Source organism: Oncorhynchus keta, chromosome 18 (assembly GCF_023373465.1).
Source record: "Oncorhynchus keta strain PuntledgeMale-10-30-2019 chromosome 18, Oket_V2, whole genome shotgun sequence".
NCBI classification, from domain to species: Eukaryota; Metazoa; Chordata; class Actinopteri; order Salmoniformes; family Salmonidae; genus Oncorhynchus; species Oncorhynchus keta.
Genome location: NC_068438.1, coordinates 58,016,976 through 58,039,941, shown reverse-complemented (window position 1 = coordinate 58,039,941; position 22,966 = coordinate 58,016,976). Strand labels below are relative to the sequence as shown.

Genomic DNA, 22,966 nt, shown 5'->3' with positions numbered 1-22,966 from the left:
CTCTCTCTCACCCTGTCTCTCTCTCTCTCTGTCTCTCTCTCTCTTTCCCCCTGTCTCTCTCTCTCTCTCTCTTTCCACCTGCCTCTGTCTCTTTCCCCCTGCCTCTCTCTCTCTCTTTCTCCCCCCTCTCTCTCTCTCTCTCCCCCTGCCTCTCTCTCGCTCTCTCTCCCCTGCCTCTGCCTCTCTCTCTCTCCCCTGCCTCTCTCTCCTCTCTCTCCTGCCTCTCTCTGGCTCTCTCCCCCCTGCCTCTCTCTCTCTCTCTCTCTGCCCCCTGCCTCTCTCTCGCTCTCTCTGCCCCCTGCCTCTCTCTCGCTCTCTGCCCCCTGCCCCTCTCTCTCTCTCTCTCTCTGCCCCCTGCCTCTCTCTCTCTCTCTGCCCCATGCCTCTCTCTGTCTCTCTCTGCCCCCTGCCTCTCTCTCGCTCTCTCTGCCCCTGCCTCTCTCTGCTCTCTCTGCCCCCTGCCTCTCTCTCTCTCTCTCTGCCCCCTGCCTCTCTCTCGCTCTCTCTGCCCCCTGCCTCTCTCTACTCTCTCTGCCCCCTGCCTCTCTCTGCTCTCTCTGCCCCTGCCTCTCTCTCGCTCTCTGCCCCCTGCCTCTCTCTCGCTCTCTCTGCCCCCCTGCCTCTCTCGCTCTCTCTGCCCCTGCCTCTCTCTCGCTCTCTCTCCCCCTGCCTCTCTCGCTCTCTGCCCCCTGCCTCTCTCTTCCTCTCTCTGCCCCTGCCTCTCTCTCTCTCTCTCTGCCCCCTGCCTCTCTCTCGCTCTCTCTCCTTCTCTGCCTCCTCTCTGGCTCTCTCTGCCCCCTGCCTCTCTGGCTCTTCTGCCTGCCTCTCTCTGTCTCTCTGCCCCACTGCCTCTCTCTGACTCTCTCTCTCTCTCTGGCTCTCTCTGCCCCCTGCCTCTCTCTCTGGCTCTCTCTGCCCCTGCCTCTCTCTGGCTCTCTCTGCCCCCTGCCTCTCTCTGGCTCTCTCTGCCCCTGCCTCTCTCTCTCTCTCTGCCCCCTGCCTCTCTCTGGCTCTCTCTTTCCCCCTGCCTCTCTCTGGCTCTCTCTGCCCCCTGCCTCTCTCTGGCTCTCTCTCCTGCCTCTCTCTGGCTCTCTCTCCCCCTGCCTCTCTCTCGCTCTCTTTCCCCCTGCCTCTCTCTGGCTCTCTCTGCCCTGCCTCTCTCTCGCTCTCTTTCCCCCTGTCTCTTTCCCCTCTCTTTCCTCTCTCTCTCTCTCTTTCCCCCTGCCTCTCCTGCCTCTCCCCCTGCCTCTCTCTGCGCTCTTCCCCCTGCCTCTCTCTCGCTCTCTCTGCCCCCCTGCCTCTCTCTCTCTCTCTGCCCCATGCCTCTCTCTGCCCCATTCCCCTGTCTCTTTCGCTCTCTCTGCCCCCTGCCTCTCTCGCTCTCTCTCTGCCCCTGCCTCTCTCTCGCTCTCTCTTTCCCCCTGCCTCTCTCTCGCTCTCTTTCCCCACCTGCCTCTCTCTCTCTCTCTCTTTCCACCTCCTCTCTCTCTTTCCCCTGCCTCTCTCTCGCTCTTTCTGCCCCCTGCCTCTCTCTCGCTCTCTCTGCCCCCTGCCTCTCTCTCGCTCTCTCTGCCCCCTGCCTCTCTCTCGCTCTCTCTGCCCTGCCTCTCTCTCCCTCTGTCTCCCCCTGCCTCTCTCTTTCTCTCTGCCCCCTGCCTCTCTCTCTCTCTTTCCCCTGCCTCTCTCTCTCTCCTCTCCTCTCTCTCTCTCTGCCCTCTGCCTCTCTCTCTTTCTCTGCCCCTGCCTCTCTCTCTCTTTCCCATGCCTCTCTCTCGCTCTCTCTGCCCCTGCCTCTCTCTCGCTCTCTGCCCCTGCCTCTCTCTCGCTCTCTGCCCCTGCCCCCTGCCTCTCTCTCGCTCTCTCTGCCCCCTGCCTCTCTCTCGCTCTCTGCCCCCTGCCTCTCTCTCGGCTCTCTCTTTCCCCCTGTCTCTCTCTCGCTCTCTCTGCCCCCCTGCTCTCTCTCTCTCTCTCTCTGCCCCTGCCTCTCTCTCGCTCTCTCTGCCCCCCTCTCTCTCGCTCTCTCTGCCCCCTGCCTCTCTCTCGCTCTCTCTCTGCCCCCTGCCTCTCTCTCGCTCTCTCTGCCCCCTGCCTCTCTCTCGCTCTTCTGCCCCCTGCCTCTCTCTTTCCTCCTGCCCCTGCTCTCTCTCTGCTCTCTCGTTGCCCTGCCCTGCCTCTCTCTGGCTCTCTCTGCCCCATGCCTCTCTCTCGCTCTCTCTGCCCCTGCCTCTCTCTCGCTCTCTCTGCCCCCTGCCTCTCTCTCGCTCTCTCTGCCCCATGCCTCTCTCTGGCTCTCTCTGCCCCTGCCTCTCTCTCGCTCTCTCTGCCCCTGCCTCTCTCTGCTCTCTCTGCCCCCTGCCTCTCTCTCGCTCTCTCTGCCCCCTGCCTCTCTCTCGCTCTCTCTGCCCTGTCTCTCTCTCATCTCTCCCTTTCTCTCTCTGCGGCTCTCTCTTTCCCCCTGCCTCTCTCGCTCTCTCTTTCCCCCCTGCCTCTCTCTCGCTCTTTTCCCCTGCCTCTCTCTCTCTCTCTCTTTCCCCTGCCCTCTCTCGCTCTCTCTTTCCCCCTGCCTCTCTCTCGCTCTCTTTCCCCCTGCCTCTCTCTCTCTCTCTCTTTCCCCCTGCCTGCTCTCTCTGCTCTCTCTGCCCCTGCCTCTCTCTCGCTCTATCCCCTGCCTCTCTCTCTCTCTTTGCCCCCTGCCTCTCTCTCGCTCTCTCTTCTTCCCCTGCCTCTCTCTCGCTCTCTCTGCCCTGCCTCTCTCTCGCTCTCTCTGCCCCCTGCCTCTCTCTCGCTCTCTGCCCCTGCTCTCTCTACTCGCTCTCTCTGCTCTCTCTCTCTGTATCTCACGCCTGCCTCTCTCTAGCTCTCTCTGCCCCTGCCTCTATATATCTGCGCTAAATATATATATTCCCCCTGCCTCTCTTTCTCTCTCTCTGCCCCCTCTTTCTCTCTCTTTTCTCCTCTCATATGTCTTCCCTGCCTCTCTCTGGAAACAAATGTTTTCTCATAGCATATATAAGAATATATCTGCCCCCTGCCTCTCTCTCGCTCTTTCTTATTGCTGCCTCTCTCTAAATGTCTCCTGCCCCTGCCTCTCTCCTTGATGCATAGCATTGACATATCTCTCATAGCATGTAGTAGCTCTCTCCTGTATTTGCTCTATCTGTGCTCTCTTATGTAAAATATATGCTATGCACATTTATGCTCTCTGCATATCTGCCCCCTGCCTCTCTGCATCTCTCTTATATGTGCATCTCATATGTCTCTCTATATGTTCTCTCATAATATCTCAGGTATATGTGGCACATAGCATCTTGTCTCTCTGCCCCTGCCTCTCTCTCGCTCTCTCTGCCCCCTGCCTCTCTCTGGCTCTCTCTGCCCCCTGCCTCTCTGAAACTCTCTCTGCCCCTGCCTCTCTCGCTCTCTCTGCCCCTGCCTCTCTCTCGCTCTCTTTCCCCTGCCTCTCTCTCCTCTCTCTGCTCTCTCTTTCCCCACCTGCCCCTCTCGCTCTCTCTTTCCCCCACCATACTCCTCTCTGGCTCTCTCTTTCCCTCTCGCCTCTCTTTCTCTCTTTCCCCCTGTCTCTCTTTCTCTCTTTTCCCTGCCTCTTTTCTCTCTTTCCCCCTGCCCTCTGCGCTCTCTTTCCCCCCTGCCTCTCTCGCTCTCTGCCCCTGCCTCTGCTCTCGCTCTCTCTTTCCCCCTGCTCTCTTTCGCTCTCTTTCCCCCTGTCTCTCTTTCGCTCTCTCTTTCCCCCTGCCTCTCTCTCTCTCTCTTTCTCTGCCCCTGCCTCTCTCTCGCTCTCTCTTTCCCCCTGCCTCTCTCGCTCTCTTTTTCCCCCTGCCTCTCTCTCGCTCTCTCTTTCCCCCCTGCCTCTCTCGCTCTCTCTCTTTTCCCCTGTCTCTCTTTTGCGCTCTCTCTTTCCCCTGCCTCTCTCGCTCTCTCTTTCCCCCTGCCTCTCTTTCGCTCTCCCTTTCCCCCTGCCTCTCTCGCTCTCTTTCCCCCTGCCTCTCTCGCTCTCTCTTTCCCCCTTGCCTCTCTCTGCGCTCTCTCTTTCCCCTGCCTCTCTCTCGCTCTCTTTCCCCCTGCCTCTCTCTCGCTCTCTCTTTCCCCCTGCCTCTCTCTCGCTCTCTCTGCCCCTGCCTCTCTCTGCTCTCTCTCTCTCTTTCCCCTGCCCCTCTGCTCTCTTTCCCCCTGCCTCTCTCTCTCTCTTTCCCCCTGCCTCTCTCTCGCTCTCTCCCCCTGCCTCTCTCTCTCTCTCCTCTCTTTCCCCTGCCTCTCTCTCTCTCTCTCTCCCCCTGCCTCTCTCTCGCTCTCTCCCCCTGCCTCTCTCGCTCTCTCTTTCCCCCTGCCTCTCTCTCGCCCCTCTGCCCCTCTGCCTCTCTCTTTCCCCCTGCCTCTCTCTGCTCTCTCTTTCCCCCTGCCTCTCTCTCGCTCTTCCCCTGCCTCTCTCTCGCTCTCTCTGCCTCTCTCTCTCTCTCTGCCCCTGCCTCTCTCTCCTCTCTCGGCCCCCTGCCCCTCTCTCTGCTTCCTGCCCTCTGCTCTCTCTCTCTCGCTTATCCCTGCCTCTCTCTCTCTCTCTTTGCCCCCTGCCTCTCTCTCATCTTTCCCCCTGCCTCTCTCTCACTCTTTCCCCCTGCCTCTCTCTCGCTCTCTCTCCCTGCCTCTCTCTCTGGCTCTCCCCCTGCCTCTCTCTCTCTCTCTCCCCTGCCTCTCTCCTCTCTCTCTCTCCCCTGCCTCTCTCTCGCTCTCTCCCCCACCTGCCTCTCTCTCTTCCCCCCTGCCTCTCTCTCTCTCTTTCCCCCTGCCTCTCTCTCGCTCTCCCCCTGCCTCTCTCTCGCTCTCTCCCCCTGCCTCTCTGGCTCTCTCCCCCCTGCCTCTCTCTCGCTCCTCCCTGCCTCTCTCTCTCTCTCCCCCCTGCCTCTCTCTCTCTCTCTCCCCCTGCCTCTCTCTCGCTCCTCTGCCTCTCTCTACTCGCTCTCTCTCCCCCCTGCCTCTCTCTCGCTCTCTCCCCCCTGCCTCTCTCTGCCCTCTGCCCCTCCTCTCTCTCGCTCTCTCTCTGCTCTCTCTCTTTGCTCCTCCTCCCTCTGCCTCTCTCTCGCTCTCTCTGCCCCCTGCCCCTCTCCTCTCTTTCTCTCCCCCTGCCTCTCTCTCTCTGCTCTTTCTTTCCCCCTGCCTCTCTCTCGCTCTCTCCCCCTGCCTCTCTCTCGCTCTCCCCCTGCCTCTCTCTCGCTCTCTCCCCCTGCCTCTCTCTCCCTCTCTGCCCTCTGCCTCTCTCTCGCTCTCTCTCTCTCTCTGCCCCTGCCTCTCTCTCGCTCTCTCTCCCCCTGCCTCTCTCTCTCTCTCTGCCCCCTGCCTCTCTCTCTCTCTTTCTTTCCCCCTGCCTCTCTCTCTCTGCCCCCTGCCTCTCTCTCTCTCTTTCTCCCCCTGCCTCTCTCTCTCTTTCCCCCTGCCTCTCTCTCGCTCTCTCTGCCCCCTGCCTCTCTCTCTCTTTCTCCCTGTGTCTTCTCTCTCTCTCTGCTTCTCTGCTCTCTCTCTCTCTCTTCCCCTCTCTCTCTCTTTCTCTCTCTCTGACTCTCTCTCCCCCTCTCTCTCTCTCTCTCTCCCTCTCCCTGCCTCTCTCTCTCTCTCTCTCTTCTCCCCTGCCTCTCTCTCTCTGACCCCTGCCTCTCCCCTGCTCTCTCTCTCTCTCTCCTCTGCCCCTGCCTCTCTCTCTCTCTTCCCCCTGTCTCTCTGCCTCTCTCTGACCCCTGTCCTCTCTCTCTCTGACTTTGCCTTTCTCTCTCCCTGCTCTCTCTCTCTGACCCCTGCCTCTCTCTCTCTCCTGCCTCTCTCTCTCTGACCCCTGCCTCTCTCTCTCTCTGACCCTGCCTCTTCTCTCTCTGACCCGCCTCTCTCTCTCTCTGACCCCCGCCTCTCTCTCTCTCTGACCCCTCCTCTGACTCTCTGACCCCTGCCTCTCTCTTCTGACCCCTGCCTCTCTCTCTCTGACCCCTGCCTCTCTCTCTCTGACCCCTGTCTCTCTCTCTTCTCTCTCTCTGACCCCTGTCTCTCTGACCCCTCTCTCTCGCTCTCTCTGCCCCCTGCCTCTCTCTCTCGCTCTCTCTCTGCCCCCTGCTTCTCTCTCGCTCTCTCTCTGACCCCTGCCTCACTCTCTCTGACCCCTGCCTCTCTCTCTCTGACCCCTCTCTCTCTCTCTGACCCCTGCTTCTCTCTCGCTCTCTCTCTGCCACCTGCCTCTCTCTCGCTCTCTGTCCCCCTGTCTTTGTTGTTGATCTAAAGTGAGCAGTTAACAATCACCAACTAGATTAGACAGATGCCTTGGTCCCCTGGTCTTCTGAACTGTCCAATCTTTTTTTTAATTTATTTTTTAAACTATTTTCCTCTCCTTTCCTCTCTCCCTCCCTGACTTGGTAATGTGCTCGTGTCAGGACCAGCGACAGACAGAGAATGATCCCGTCTCCACTGTGTCAGTGGGCGTGCCAGCGTCCGTTATCGTCAGCAGCAACAGCAGCTTTGGCCAAGCCTCCTCGGGCCATGACAGCCAATTAGCTGAGACAGCAGTGGTAAACCAGGTAGACAACAAGCCCCTTTATGCTAAACCCCACCCCCTGTTGCTGCTACTGCCACTCTGCGTTAGGACGTTGTGTTTACCTGCAGGCTTCTCTCTCTGTCTTGCTCTCATTCGCCAGCTAGATCTCTCTCTGTGTCAGTTCATCCTGGCCATAGACCTTGTGGTTGTTTCCTCTCTAAATCACCATTCCAATCCATCTCTGTTCATCTTGTGTGTGGGTGATTTTAAAGTAGGGAATTTCCCGGGACTTCACATACCATATGATGATGAGTGCCCTTTAGGAAGTATTCACAAACCTTTATTTCCACATTTTGTTACAATGAAGGTACCATGTTCATCTGTACAAACAATAGTACACAAGTATAAACACCATGGGACCACGCAGCCGTCATAACGCTCAGGAAGGAGATGCGTTCTGTCTCCTAGAGATGAACGTACTTTGGTGTGAAAAGTGCAAATCAATCCCAGAACAACAGCAAAGGACCTTGTGAAGATGCTGGAGGAAACCGGTACAAAAGTATCTATATCCACAGTAAAACGAGTCCTATATCGACATAACCTGAAAGGTCACTCAGCAAGGAAGAAGCCACTGCTCCAAAACCGCCATAAAAAAAGACAGACTACGGTTTGCAACTGCACATAGGGACAAAGATAGTACTTTTTGTAGAAATGTCCTCTGGTCCGATGAAATAAAAATAGAACCGTTTGGACATAATGACCATCGTTGTGTTTGGAGGAAAAAGGGAGAGGTTTGCAAGCCGAAGAACACCATCCCAACCGTGATGCGCGGGGTGGCAGCATCATGTTGTGGGGGTGCTTTGCTGCAGGAGGGACTGGTGCACTTCACAAAATAGATAGCATCATGAGGTAGGAAAATTGTGAATATATTGAAGCAACATCTCAAGACATCAGTCAGGAAGTTAAAGCTTGGTCGCAAATGGGTCTTCCAAATGGACAAATGGCCCAAAACATACTTCCAAAGTTGTGGCAAAATGGCTTAAGGACATCAAAATCAAGGTATTGGAGTGGCTATCATGAAGCTTAATCACATAGAAAATCTGTGTGCAGAACTGAAAAAGCGTGTGAGCAAAGAGGCCTACAAACCTGACTCAGTTACACCAATTTTGTCAGGAGGAATGGGCCAAAATTCACCCAACTTATTGTGGGAAGCTTGTGGAAGGCTACCCGAAACGTTTGACCCAAGTTAAACTATTTAAAGTCAATGCTACCAAATACTACTGGGAATGTGATGAAAGAAATAAAAGCTGAAATAAATAATTCTCTCTACTATTATTCTGACATTTCACATCCTTCAATAGGTTGTGATCTTAATTGACCTAAAACAGGGAATTCTTACTAGGATTAAATGTCAGGAATTGTGATACTGAGTTTAAATGTATTTGCCTAGGGTCTATGTAACTATTATTAGCTTCACAACCCGGTCCGGTTGAGCCTCACAAGCCACGTGAAGCTAGCTGGCTGCTAATAACGTTAGCCTTCGGCAACAGGGTTAAGTAGCTGGCTGCTAATAACGTTAGCCTTCGGCAACAGGGTTAAGTAGCTGGCTGCTAATAACGTTAGCCTTCGGCAACAGGGTTAAGTAGCTGGCTGCTAATAACGTTAACCTTCGGCAACAGGGTTAAGTAGCTGGCTGCTAATAACGTTAGCCTTCGGCAACAGGGTTAAGTAGCTGGCTGCTAATAACGTTAGCCTTCGGCAACAGGGTTAAGTAGCTGGCTGCTAATAACTTTAGCCTTTGGCAACAGGGTTAAGCAGCTGGCTGCTAATAACGTTAGCCTTTGGCAACAGGGTTAAGCAGCTGGCTAGCTATTTATTTTCATGAGCTGAAGTTCAATTTCAATAGACGAACAACAAGTGGCTACCTAGTTAATACAGTGCCTTGCGAAAGTATTCGGCCCCCTTGAACTTTGCGACCTTTTGCCACATTTCAGGCTTCAAACATAAAGATATAAAACTATTTTTTTGTGAAGAACCAACAACAAGTGGGACACAATCATGAAGTGGAACGACATTTATTGGATATTTCAAACTTTTTTTTTGCCACCACAATGTTTGAAAAATGGGGATGGTGTGTTCAGGGTGATGAGCTGTGTTGCTTTTACGCCAAACATAAGGTTTTGCATTGTTGCCAAAAAGTTCAATTTTGGTTTCATCTGACCAGAGCACGTTCTTCCACATGTTTGGTATGTCTCCCAGGTGGCTTGTGGCAAACTTTAAACAACACTTTTTATGGATATCTTTAAGAAATGGCTTTCTTCTTGCCACTCTTCCATGAAGCCCAGATTTGTGCAATATACGACTGATTGTTGTCCTATGGACAGAGTCTCCCACCTCAGCTGTAGATCTCTGCAGTTCATCCAGAGTGATCATGGGCCTCTTGGCTGCATCTCTGATCAGTCTTCTCCTTGTATGAGCTGAAAGTTTAGAGGGACGGCCAGGTCTTGGTAGATTTGCAGTGGTCTGATACTCCTTCCATTTCAATAGTATCGCTTGCACAGTGCTCCTTGGGATGTTTAAAGCATGGGAAATCTTTTTGTATCCAAATCCGGCTTTAAACTTCTTCACAACAGTACTTACTACTACTACTACTACTACTATATATTACTATTTACTACTACTGTAAATATGACTATTTACTACTACTGTAAATATGACTATTTACTACTACATTTACATTTACATTTAAGTCATTTAGCAGACGCTCTTATGCAGAGCGACTTACAAATTGGTGCATTCACCTTATGACATCCAGTGGAACAGTCACTTTACAATAGTGCATCTAAATCTTAAAAGGGGGGTGAGAAGGATTACTTATCCTATCCTAGGTATTCCTTAAAGAGGTGGGGTTTCAGGTGTCTCCGGAAGGTGGTGATTGACTCTGCTGTCCTGGCGTCGTGAGGGAGTTTGTTCCACCATTGGGGGGCCAGAGCAGCGAACAGTTTTGACTGGGCTGAGCGGGAACTCAGTGGTAGGGAGGCGAGCAGGCCAGAGGTGGATGAACGCAGTGCCCTTGTTTGGGTGTAGGGCCTGATCAGAGCCTGGAGGTACTGAGGTGCCGTTCCCCTCACAGCTCCGTAGGCAAGCACCATGGTCTTGTAGCGGATGCGAGCTTCAACTGGAAGCCAGTGGAGAGAGCGGAGGAGCGGGGTGACGTGAGAGAACTTGGGAAGGTTGAACACCAGACGGGCTGCGGCGTTCTGGATGAGTTGTAGGGGTTTAATGGCACAGGCAGGGAGCCCAGCCAACAGCGAGTTGCAGTAATCCAGACGGAGATGACAAGTGCCTGGATTAGGATCTGCGCCGCTTCCTGTGTGAGGCAGGGTCGTACTCTGCGGATGTTGTAGAGCATGAACCTACAGGAACGGGCCACCGCCTTGATGTTAGTTGAGAACGACAGGGTGTTGTCCAGGATCACGCCAAGGTTCTTAGCGCTCTGGGAGGAGGACACAATGGAGTTGTCAACCGTGATGGCGAGATCATGGAACGGGCAGACCTACCCCAGGAGGAAGAGCAGCTCCGTCTTGCCGAGGTTCAGCTTGAGGTGGTGATCCGTCATCCACACTGATATGTCTGCCAGACATGCAGAGATGCGATTCGCCACCTGGTCACCAGAAGGGGGAAAGGAGCAGATTAATTGTGTGTCGTCTGCATAGCAATGATAGGAGAGACCATGTGAGGTTATGACAGAGCCAAGTGACTTGGTGTATAGCGAGAATAGGAGAGGGCCTAGAACAGAGCCCTGGGGGACACCAGTGGTGAGAGCGCGTGGTGAGGAGACAGATTCTCGCCACGCCACCTGGTAGGAGCGACCTGTCAGGTAGGACGCAATCCAAGCGTGGGCCGCGCCGGAGATGCCCAACTCGGAGAGGGTGGAGAGGAGGATCTGATGGTTCACAGTATCGAAGGCAGCCGATAGGTCTAGAAGGACGAGAGCAGAGGAGAGAGAGTTAGCTTTAGCGGTGCGGAGCGCCTCCGTGATACAGAGAAGAGCAGTCTCAGTTGAATGACTAGTCTTGAAACCTGACTGATTTGGATCAAGAAGGTCATTCTGAGAGAGATAGCGGGAGAGCTGGCCAAGGACGGCACGTTCAAGAGTTTTGGAGAGAAAAGAAAGAAGGGATACTGGTCTGTAGTTGTTGATATCGGAGGGATCGAGTGTAGTTTTTTTCAGAAGGGGTGCAACTCTCGCTCTCTTGAAGACGGAAGGGACGTAGCCAGCGGTCAGGGATTAGTTGATGAGCGAGGTGAGGTAAGGGAGAAGGTCTCCGGAAATGGTCTGGAGAAGAGAGGAGGGGATAGGGTCAAGCGGGCAGGTTGTTGGGCGGCCGGCCGTCACAAGACGCGAGATTTCATCTGGAGAGAGGGGAGAAAGAGGTCAGAGCACAGGGTAGGGCAGTGTGAGCAGAACCAGCGATGTCGTTTGACTTAGCAAACGAGGATCGGATGTCGTCGACCTTCTTTTCAAAATGGTTGACGAAGTCATCTGCAGAGAGGGAGGAGGGGGGGGGATTCAGGAGGGAGGAGAAGGTGGCAAAGAGCTTCCTAGGGTTAGAGGCAGAAGCTTGGAATTTAGAGTGGTAGAAAGTGGCTTTAGCAGCAGAGACAGAAGAGGAAAATGTAGAGAGGAGGGAGCGAAAGGATGCCAGGTCCGCAGGGAGGCGAGTTTTCCTCCATTTCCGCTCGGCTGCCCGGAGCCCTGTTCTGTGAGCTCGCAATGAGTCGTCGAGCCACGGAGCGGGAGGGGAGGACCGAGCCGGCCTGGAGGATAGGGGGCATAGAGAGTCAAAGGATGCAGAAAGGGAGGAGAGGAGGGTTGAGGAGGCAGAATCAGGAGATAGGTTGGAGAAGGTTTGAGCAGAGGGAAGAGATGATAGGATGGAAGAGGAGAGAGTAGCGGGGGAGAGAGAGCGAAGGTTGGGACGGCGCGATGCCATCCGAGTAGGGGCAGTGTGGGAAGTGTTGGATGAGAGCGAGAGGGAAAAGGATACAAGGTAGTGGTCGGAGACTTGGAGGGGAGTTGCAATGAGGTTAGTGGAAGAACAGCATCTAGTAAAGATGAGGTCGAGCGTATTGCCTGCCTTGTGAGTAGGGGGAAGGTGAGAGGGTGAGGTCAAAAGAGGAGAGGAGTGGAAAGAAGGAGGCAGAGAGGAATGAGTCAAAGGTAGACGTGGGGAGGTTAAAGTCGCCCAGAACTGTGAGAGGTGAGCCGTCCTCAGGAAAGGAGCTTATCAAGGCATCAAGCTCATTGATGAACTCTCCGAGGGAACCTGGAGGGCGATAAATGATAAGGATGTTAAGCTTGAAAGGGCTGGTAACTGTGACAGCATGGAATTCAAAGGAGGCGATAGACAGATGGGTAAGGGGAGAAAGAGAGAATGACCACTTGGGAGAGATGAGGATACCGGTGCCACCACCCCGCTGACCAGAAGCTCTCGGGTGTGCGAGAACACATGGGCGGACTAAGAGAGAGCAGTAGGAGTGGCAGTGTTATCTGTGGTGATCCATGTTTCCGTCAGTGCCAAGAAGTCGAGGGACTGGAGGGAGGCATAGGCTGAGATGAACTCTGCCTTGTTGGCCGCAGATCGGCAGTTCCAGAGGCTACCGGGAGACCTGGAACTCCACGTGGGTCGGCGCGCTGGGACCACCAGATTAGGTGGCCGCGGCCACGCGGTGTGGAGCGTTTGTATGGTCTGTGCAGAGAGGAGAGAACAGGGATAGACAGACACATAGTTGACAGGCTACAGAAGAGGCTACGCTAATGCAAGGAGATTGAATGACAAGTGGACTACACGTCTCGAATGTTCAGAAAGTTAAGCTTACGTAGCAAGAATCTTATTGACTAAAATGATTAAAATGATACAGTACTGCTGAAGTAGGCTAGCTGGCAGTGGCTGCGTTGTTGACTTTGTAGGCTAGCTGGCAGTGGCTGCGTTGTTGACCCTACACTAATCAAGTCGTTCCGTTGAGTGTAATAGTTTCTACAGTGCTGCTATTCGGGGGCTAGCTGGCTAGCTGGCTAGCTAGCAGTGTTGATTACGTTACGTTGCGTTAAAAGAACGACAATAGCTGGCTAGCTAACCTAGAAACTCGCTCTAGACTACACAATTATCTTTGATACAAAGACTGCTATGTAGCTAGCTATGTAGCTAGCTACGATCAAACAAATCAAACCGTTGTGCTGTAATGAAATGAAATGAAAATGTGATACTACCTGTGGAGCGAAGCGGAATGCGACCTGAGTGTTGAGTGCGGAAGTTCTATTCGGTAGACGTTGGCTAGCTGTTGGCTAGCTAGCAGTGTCTCCTACGTTAAGGACGACAAATAGCTGGCTAGCTAACCTCGGTAAATTAAGATAATCACTCTAAGACTACACAATTATCTTGGATACGAAGACAGCAAAGACAGCTATGTAGCTAGCTAACACTACACTAATCAAGTCGTTCAGTTGAGTGTAATAGTTTCTACAGTGCTGCTAATCGGTGGACGTTTGCTAGCTGGCTAGCTGCTGGGCAGAGCAGTGAAGACTACGTTAGGACGACGAAATACGATAATTACGCAATTATCTTTGATACAAAGACGGCTATGTAGCTAGCTAAGAAGAAATTGCTAAGATTAGACAAATCAAACCGTTGTACTATAATGAAATGTAATGACATGTAATGAAAAAGTTATACTACCTGCGGAGCGAAATGCGGATGCGACCGCTCGCTCCAACCCGGACGAGCTTACTGTAAATATGACTATTTACTACTACTACTGTAAATATGACAATTTACTACTACAACTACTTTAAATACGACTATTTACTACTACTTTAAATATGACGATTTACTACTACTTTAAATATGACTATTTACTACTACTTTAAATATGACTATTTACTACTACTTTAAATATGACTATTTACTACTACTGTAAATATGACTATTTACTACTACTACTATATATATTACTAATTACTACTACTACTACTACTACTATAAATATTACTACTACTACTATTACTACTACTATAAATATTACTTACTACTACTTTAAATATGACTATTTACTACTACTTTAAATATGACTATTTACTACTACTTTAAATATGACTATTTACTACTACTTTAAATATTACTATTTACTACTACTTTAAATATTACTATTTACTACTACTTTAAATATTACTATTTACTACTACTTTAAATATTACTATTTACTACTACTTTAAATATTACTATTTACTACTACTTTAAATATTACTATTTACTACTACTTTAAATATTACTATTTACTTCTACTTTTTACTACTACTACTTTAAACATGACTTTTTACTACTACTACTTTTTACTACTACTACTTTTTACTACTACTACTACTTTTTACTACTACTACTTTAAATATTACTATTTACTACTTTAAATATTACTATTTACTACTTTAAATATTACTATTTACTACTACTGCTTTAAATATGACTATTTACTACTGCTTCTGTAAATATGACTATTTACTACTACTGCTGTAAATATGACTATTTACTACTACTGCTGTAAATATGACTATTTACTACTACTACTTTAAATATTACTACTACTACTGCTGTAAATATGACTATTTACTACTACTGCTGTAAATATGACTATTTACTACTGCTGTAAATATGACTATTTACTACTACTGCTGTAAATATTACTATTTACTACTGCTGCTGTAAATATGACTATTTACTACTACTACTACTACTTTAAATATTACTACTACTACTGCTGTAAATATGACTATTTACTACTACTGCTGTAAATATGACTATTTACTACTACTGCTATAAATATGACTATTTACTACTACTGCTGTAAATATGACTATTTACTACTACTACTACTTTAAATATTACTACTACTACTGCTGTAAATATGACTATTTACTACTGCTGTAAATATGACTATTTACTACTACTGCTTTAAATATTACTATTTACTACTACTGCTGTAAATATGACTATTTACTACTACTGCTGTAAATATTACTATTTACTACTACTGCTGTAAATATTACTATTTACTACTGCTGCTGTAAATATGACTATTTACTACTACTACTACTTTAAATATTACTACTACTACTGCTGTAAATATGACTATTTACTACTTTAAATATTACTATTTACTACTGCTGCTGTAAATATTACTATTTACTACTGCTGCTGTAAATATGACTATTTACTACTACTACTACTTTAAATATTACTACTACTACTGCTGTAAATATTACTATTTACTACTTTAAATATTACTATTTACTACTTTAAATATTACTATTTAGTACTACTGCTGTAAATATGACTATTTACTACTGCTGCTGTAAATATGACTATTTACTACTACTGCTTTCAATATGACTATTTACTACTACTGCTGTAAATATTACTATTTACTACTACTGCTGTAAATATTACTATTTACTACTACTGCTGTAAATATTACTATTTACTACTACTGCTGTAAATATGACTATTTACTACTACTGCTGTAAATAAGACTATTTACTACTACTGCTGCTGTAAATATGACTATTTACTACTACTACTACTTTAAATATTACTACTACTACTGCTGTAAATATGACTATTTACTACTGCTGTAAATATGACTATTTACTACTACTACTACTACTTTAAATATTACTACTACTACTGCTGTAAATATGACTATTTACTACTACTGCTTTAAATATGACTATTTACTACTACTGCTGTAAATATGACTATTTACTACTACTGCTTTAAATATGACTATTTACTACTACTGCTGTAAATATTACTATTTACTACTACTGCTGTAAATATGACTATTTACTACTACAACTACTACTTTAAATATTACTACTACTACTGCTGTAAATATGACTATTTACTACTTTAAATATTACTACTACTACTTTAAATATTACTACTACTACTGCTGTAAATATGACTATTTACTACTTTAAATATTACTATTTACTACTGCTGCTGTAAATATTACTATTTACTACTGCTGCTGTAAATATGACTATTTACTACTACTACTACTTTAAATATTACTACTACTACTGCTGTAAAAATGACTATTTACTACTACTGCTGTAAATATGACTATTTACTACTACTGCTGTAAATATTACTATTTACTACTACTGCTGTAAATATGACTATTTACTACTACTGCTGTAAATATGACTATTTACTACTTTAAATATTACTACTACTACTTTAAATATTACTACTACTACTGCTGTAAATATGACTATTTACTACTTTAAATATTACTACTACTACTTTAAATATTACTACTACTACTGCTGTAAATATGACTATTTACTACTTTAAATATTACTATTTACTACTGCTGCTGTAAATATTACTATTTACTACTGCTGCTGTAAATATGACTATTTACTACTACTACTACTTTAAATATTACTACTACTACTGCTGTAAATATGACTATTTACTACTACTGCTGTAAATATGACTATTTACTACTACTGCTGTAAATATGACTATTTACTACTACTGCTGTAAATATTACTATTTACTACTGCTGCTGTAAATATGACTATTTACTACTACTACTACTTTAAATATTACTACTACTACTGCTGTAAATATGACTATTTACTACTTTAAATATTACTATTTACTACTGCTGCTGTAAATATTACTATTTACTACTGCTGCTGTAAATATGACTATTTACTACTACTGCTGTAAATATTACTATTTACTACTTTAAATATTACTATTTACTACTTTAAATATTACTATTTACTACTACTGCTTTAAATATTACTATTTAGTACTACTGCTGTAAATATGACTATTTACTACTACTACTGCTGTAAATATGACTATTTACTACTTTAAATATTACTATTTACTACTGCTGCTGTAAATATGACTATTTACTACTGCTGCTGTAAATATGACTATTTACTACTACTGCTGTAAATATGACTATTTACTACTACTGCTGTAAATATGACTATTTACTACTACTGTAAATATGACTATTTACTACTACTGTAAATATGACTATTTACTACTACTGCTGTAAATATGACTATTTACTACTACTGCTGTAAATATGACTATTTACTACTACTTTAAATATGACTATTTACTACTACTGCTGTAAATATGACTATTTACTACTACTGCTGTAAATATGACTATTTACTACTACTGTGAATATGACTATTTACTACTACTGCTGTAAATATGACTATTTACTACTACTTTAAATATTACTACTACTACTGCTGTAAATATGACTATTTACTACTGCTGTAAATATGACTATTTACTACTGCTGCTGTAAATATGACTATTTACTACTACTGCTGTAAATATGACTATTTACTACTACTGCTGTAAATATGACTATTTACTACTACTGCTGTAAATATTACTATTTACTACTGCTGCTGTAAATATGAATATTTACTACTTTAAATATTACTACTACTACTGCTGTAAATATGACTATTTACTACTACTGCTGTAAATATGACTATTTACTACTACTGCTGTAAATATGACTATTTACTACTACTGCTGTAAATATGACTATTTACTACTACTGCTGTAAATATGACTATTTACTACTACTGCTGTAAATATGACTATTTACTACTACTGCTGTAAATATGACTATTTACTACTGCTGCTGTAAATATGGCTATTTACTACTACTGCTGTAAATATGACTATTTACTACTACTACTACTACTTTAAATATTACTACTACTACTGCTGTAAATATGACTATTTACTACTACTGCCGTAAATATGACTATTTACTACTACTACTTTAAATATTACTACTACTACTGCTGTAAATATGACTATTTACTACTACTGCTGTAAATATGACTATTTACTACTGCTGTAAATATGACTATTTACTACTACTGCTGTAAATATGACTATTTACTACTACTGCTGTAAATATGACTATTTACTACTGCTGCTGTAAATATGACTATTTACTACTACTGCTGTAAATATGACTATTTACTACTACTACTACTACTTTAAATATTACTACTACTAATGCTGTAAATATGACTATTTACTACTACTGCTGTAAATATGACTATTTACTACTACTACTTTAAATATTACTACTACTACTGCTGTAAATATGACTATTTACTACTACTGCTGTAAATATGACTATTTACTACTACTGCTGTAAATATGACTATTTACTACTACTGCTGTAAATATGACTATTTACTACTACTACTACTACTTTAAATATTACTACTACTACTGCTGTAAATATGACTATTTACTACTACTGCTGTAAATATGACTATTTACTACTACTGCTGTAAATATGACTATTTACTACTACTACTACTACTTTAAATATTACTACTACTACTGCTGTAAATATGACTATTTACTACTACTGCTGTAAATATGACTATTTACTACTGCTGCTGTAAATATTACTATTTACTACTACTGCTGTAAATATTACTATTTACTACTGCTGCTGTAAATATGACTATTTACTACTGCTGCTGTAAATATTACTATTTACTACTACTGCTGTAAATATTACTATTTACTACTACTGCTGTAAATATGACTATTTACTACTACTGCTGTAAATATGACTATTTACTACTACTGCTGTAAATATGACTATTTACTACTACTGCTGTAAATATTACTATTTACTACTGCTGCTGTAAATATGAATATTTACTACTTTAAATATGAATATTTACTACTTTAAATATTACTAATTACTACTACTGCTGTAAATATTACTATTGACTACTACTGCAAATATGACTATTTATTACTACTACTACTACTTTAAATATGACTAATTACCACTACTACTTTAAATATTACTATTTACTACTACTACAAATATGACTGACTACTACTGCAAATATTAACTATTTACTACTACTGCAAATATGACTGACTACTACTGCAAATATTAACTATTTACTACTACTACTACAACTACTTTAAATATTAACTATTTACTACTACTACAACTACTTTAAATATTAACATTTACTACTATTTACTACTACTTTAAATATTACTATTTACTACTACTATTTACTACTACTTTAAATATTACTATTAATGCTTGTTTTTTTTGCTTGATGTCCTACCTGTTTACAATGCAGTTCCACACGTTCTAGCATAACTTGTATTGTTTGGAACCAAAATATCATGTTTGTTTCCTCTTTGTTGGTTTCTGACTTGTTTCCTGTTTTTTTTCCTCTAACCCTAGATGCCCCAGGCGGGTGGCCAGCAGCAGCAACTGAAGCTCCAGAGCCTGTCCCCCTCCCAGCCCCTGGCCTCCCACACTGCCCTCCCTCTGTCGGACAGCCCCCAGCCCTCCCCCCTCCCCATGCATTCCCCCCAGTCCTGGCCCCCTTCTCAACCCCAGACCCCTGCCCGATCCTGCACCCCCTCCTCTCTTCCCCCAATGTTCATTATCCAGAACCAGATACCAGGCCACTCCCAGCCTGCACTACTACAACAACAACAACAACAACAACAACAACAACAGATACACCTCCAGCCCCGGCCCCCCTCCCAGCCTGCCCCACAACAACAACAACAGATACACCTCCAGCCCCGCCTCCCAGCCTGCCCCACAACAACAACAACAACAACAGATACACCTCCAGCCCCGCCCCCCCTCCCAGCCTGCTCTCTACGAACCGGACGTCCCCCCTCCCTCTCGCTCCCCCAAACCCTCCCAGATCCTCCAGGCCCCTCTGGCAGGGCTCCAGTTCACTGCTAGCCAGGTGGGGGACCCCGGGGGTGGGGTGTTGAAGACCCAGGTCTTAACAGCAGAGCGGCAGCACCGCCTGCAGCTGGTTGGTGCTCAGCCTTCTCCACAACAGAAACACCAGGTGTGAAGGAACACACTTCACTGCTCAGATGTTTTGACTTGCTACTACCTGAGTGTTTATCAAAGTATTTGAATAATCCATTTTCTCTCTTTATTCACGCTCAGGTGCAACAGACCATTCTACTACAGGCCAAATGGCAGCAGCAAAGCCAGCCCCAACCCCAACAGCATGGTGGTCAACAACAAGACGTGCCTGCTCCTCAGTCATCTGTGCTGGTCAAGACTCCTGCCACAGGTCAGAAAGAAACAACATCACTACTGTGAAATGTGTTCCTGATCTGACTCCCATCTCTTTTCAGCATTCAATGACCTGTTGTCAGGAGCTCAGGTGACCCAGGGGGGCGTGGCTCCAGCTAACCAGCCTGGTCAACAGTCATTACACCAGGTGCAGGTAGGTAACACCTACTGATGCTCAACCCTCATCTCAACCTTTTGACTCCTTTAAATTCAAAAATATTTATTGGCCATCAAATAGAAATATATCTGAATTTGTTCTTAACTGACTGGATAAATAAAGGTTCAATAGTATTCTTTTACTATCCCTCTTTCCTCTGCCAGGTGGGGGGGATGGAGTCCGTGTCAGGTCTGAGTCAGATGACCTCTACACAGCAGACTTTCAGCCCTGGTCTGGCCCCTCTACAAACACAGGTCAGGTCAACCAATCCTGCTGGCTTCCATTTCTGACTCTATTTAATCACCTGTCTAATCAATCTGGTTCTGATGCTGTGTCTTGTTCACCTGACAGACTGCTGCTATGAAGATGCATTTCAGTATGGCTAAACCCAGCAAGGAAGCCAGGTATGCTCCTGTATCATTCTCCTAGAACGTGTTTCTGATCTCTTTTTCATGTGGTGTTTGTTTGTAAGCATGAGTGTTGTCCTACCGCTTCTTAAAAGTAAGGTCACAAGACTGAATCCTCCTTGACCGTGTGTGTGTGTGTGTGTGTGTGTGTGTGTGTGTGTGTGTGTGTGTGTGTGTGTGTGTGTGTGTGTGTGTGTGTGTGTGTGTGTGTGTGTGTGTGTGTGTAGGATGTTGGAGCAGCTGAGGAAGCAGCAGGGCTCAGTCCTCCACCCAGACTACAGCTCTTCCTTCCAGTGCTTTGAAGACACCCTGACCCACCTGGTGCCTTACCACCTACTACAGAGGTACAGGGCATCACCGGGCACTGCCACCCCACCACACGACTACCACAGAGGTACACACACCCTGACCACCTGGTGCCTTATCACCTCTACCAGGGCACTGCCACCCCACCACACGACTACCACAGAGGTACACACACCCTGACACGCCTGGTGCCTTACCACCTCTACCAGGGCACCGCCACCGCACCACACGACTGCCACAGAGGTACACACACCCTGACACACCTGGTGCCTTACCACCTCTACCAGGGCACCGCCACCCCACCACACGACTGCCACAGAGGTACACACACCCTGACCCGCCTGGTGCCTTACCACCTCTACCAGGGCACCGCCACCGCACCACACGACTTCTACAGAGGTACACACACTGCTGTTAACATGTGTATTTGTGGTTGGTGGGGATTGATACAGTATTATAAACTGGGTGGTTTGAATGCTGATTGGCTGACAGCAGTGGTATATATTGACCGTATACCACGGGTATGACAACTTATTTTTACTGTTGTAATTACGTTGGCAACCAGTTTACAATAGCAATAAGGCTCTTCAGCATTTGTGGTACATAGCCAATATACCACGGCTATGGGCCGCGCTGCGTGGTGCCCTAGAACAGTCATTAGCCGTGGTATATTGGCCATATACTTTGACTCCAACTATCGATTTGTAATACAAGGTAGGTAGCGTTAGCTAGCGCTAGTTTGCTGTACCTGTGCCAAAACTCCTGTGTTTTCATCCTATAGCTCTCCATATTCTTTTTAAATAGTGAATAGTGCTGAGCGATCAACCTGTCTAGGACTGGCGGAACCCCGTTCCGCTAGCGGAACCCCTCGCCAACAGCCAATGAAATTGCAGGGCGCCAAATACAAACCAACAGAAATCTCATAAATCAAATTTCTCAAACATACAAGTATTAGGCACCATTTTAAAGATACAATTCTCGTTCATCCAGCCACAGTGTCTGATTTATAAAAAAATTAAATTAAAAAAAAATGCTTCACAGCAAAAGCTCCACAAATGTTAGGTCACCACCAACTCACAGAAAAACCCAGCCATTTTCCAGCCAAAGAGAGCAGTCACAAAAAGCACAAAAAGAGAGAAAATTAATCACTAACCTTTGATGATCTTCATCAGATGACACTAATAGGACTTCATGTTACACAATACATGTATGTTTTGTTCGGTAAAGTTCATAATTATATCCAAAAACCTTATTTTACATTGGCGCGTTACGTTCAGAAGTTCCAAAACATGCAGTAATATTGCAGAGGGCCACATCAATTCAAGTGTTATGCATGGAACTTTACACTTCTCCTTAATGCAACCGCTGTGTTAGATTTAAAAAAAAACTTTACTGAAAAAGCAAACCATGCAATAATATGAGAACGGCGCTCAGAGCCCAAACCAGCCAGAGAAATATCTGCATTGTTGGATAGTCAACATTATTCATAAATAGCATTATAAATATTCACTTACCTTTGATGATGTTCATCAGAATGCACTCCCAGGAATCGCAGTTCCACAATAAATGCTTGTTGTGTTCGATAATGTCCATCATTTATGTCCATTTATGTCCAATAGCTTCTTTTGTTAGGGCGTTTGGTAAACAAATCCAAAAGCGCGATCTGGTCCATTCGGACAAAACGTTCAAAAAGTTATATTACAGGTCGAAGAAACTTGTCAAACTAAGTATAGAATCAATCTTTAGGATGTTGTTATCATAAAAGTTAAATGTTCCAACCGGAGAATTCTGTAGAAAAGTAATGGAATGAGAGCTACCTCTCAAGAGAAAGTGCGTGACTGAGAATGAGGCCGTAGGCAGACCTCTTAGTCCAACAGCTCCCATCCAGTCCCCCTTCACATGAGCAGCCTGAAACAACATTCTAAAGACAGTTGGCATCTAGTGGAAGCCTTAGGTAGTGAAAAATAACCCATATCCCACTGTGTATTCAATAGGCCAAGAGTTCAACAACTACAAACCTCAGATTTCCCACTTCCTTTTTGGATTTTTTCTCAGGTTTTTGCCTGCTATATGTGTTCTGTTATACTCACAGACATCATTCAAACAGTTTAGAAACTTCAATGTTTCCTATCCAATAGTAATAATAATATGCATATTAGCATCTAGGACCGAGTAGGAGGCAGTTCACTTTGGGCACGCTATTCATCCAAAAGTGAAAATGATGCCCCCTATCCCAAACAAGTTAACGGAAAAGTCTGTTATTTTTATTTTTTTAAACAACTAATCGGGGGAAATATTTGAATTCCATTTAGTTTCTTTCTGTGAGCTTGATGTGCTGTTTCTGTAGAG

At 45.7% G+C, this 22,966-nt stretch overlaps 1 protein-coding gene across 1 annotated transcript in view; it reads left to right on the top strand.

Moving 5' to 3' along the window:
- The window catches only part of LOC118397002 (BRD4-interacting chromatin-remodeling complex-associated protein-like), a 70,311-nt gene that overhangs the window by 35,094 nt on the left and 12,251 nt on the right, over positions 1-22,966 (top strand). The window contains exons 8-15 of the mRNA XM_052468923.1: positions 6,423-6,566; positions 18,881-19,396; positions 19,440-19,511; positions 19,616-19,745; positions 19,810-19,901; positions 20,069-20,158; positions 20,256-20,308; positions 20,539-20,705. Coding sequence (XP_052324883.1) covers positions 6,423-6,566; positions 18,881-19,396; positions 19,440-19,511; positions 19,616-19,745; positions 19,810-19,901; positions 20,069-20,158; positions 20,256-20,308; positions 20,539-20,705 — 1,264 coding nt within the window. The remainder of the gene's footprint in view (positions 1-6,422; positions 6,567-18,880; positions 19,397-19,439; positions 19,512-19,615; positions 19,746-19,809; positions 19,902-20,068; positions 20,159-20,255; positions 20,309-20,538; positions 20,706-22,966) is intronic.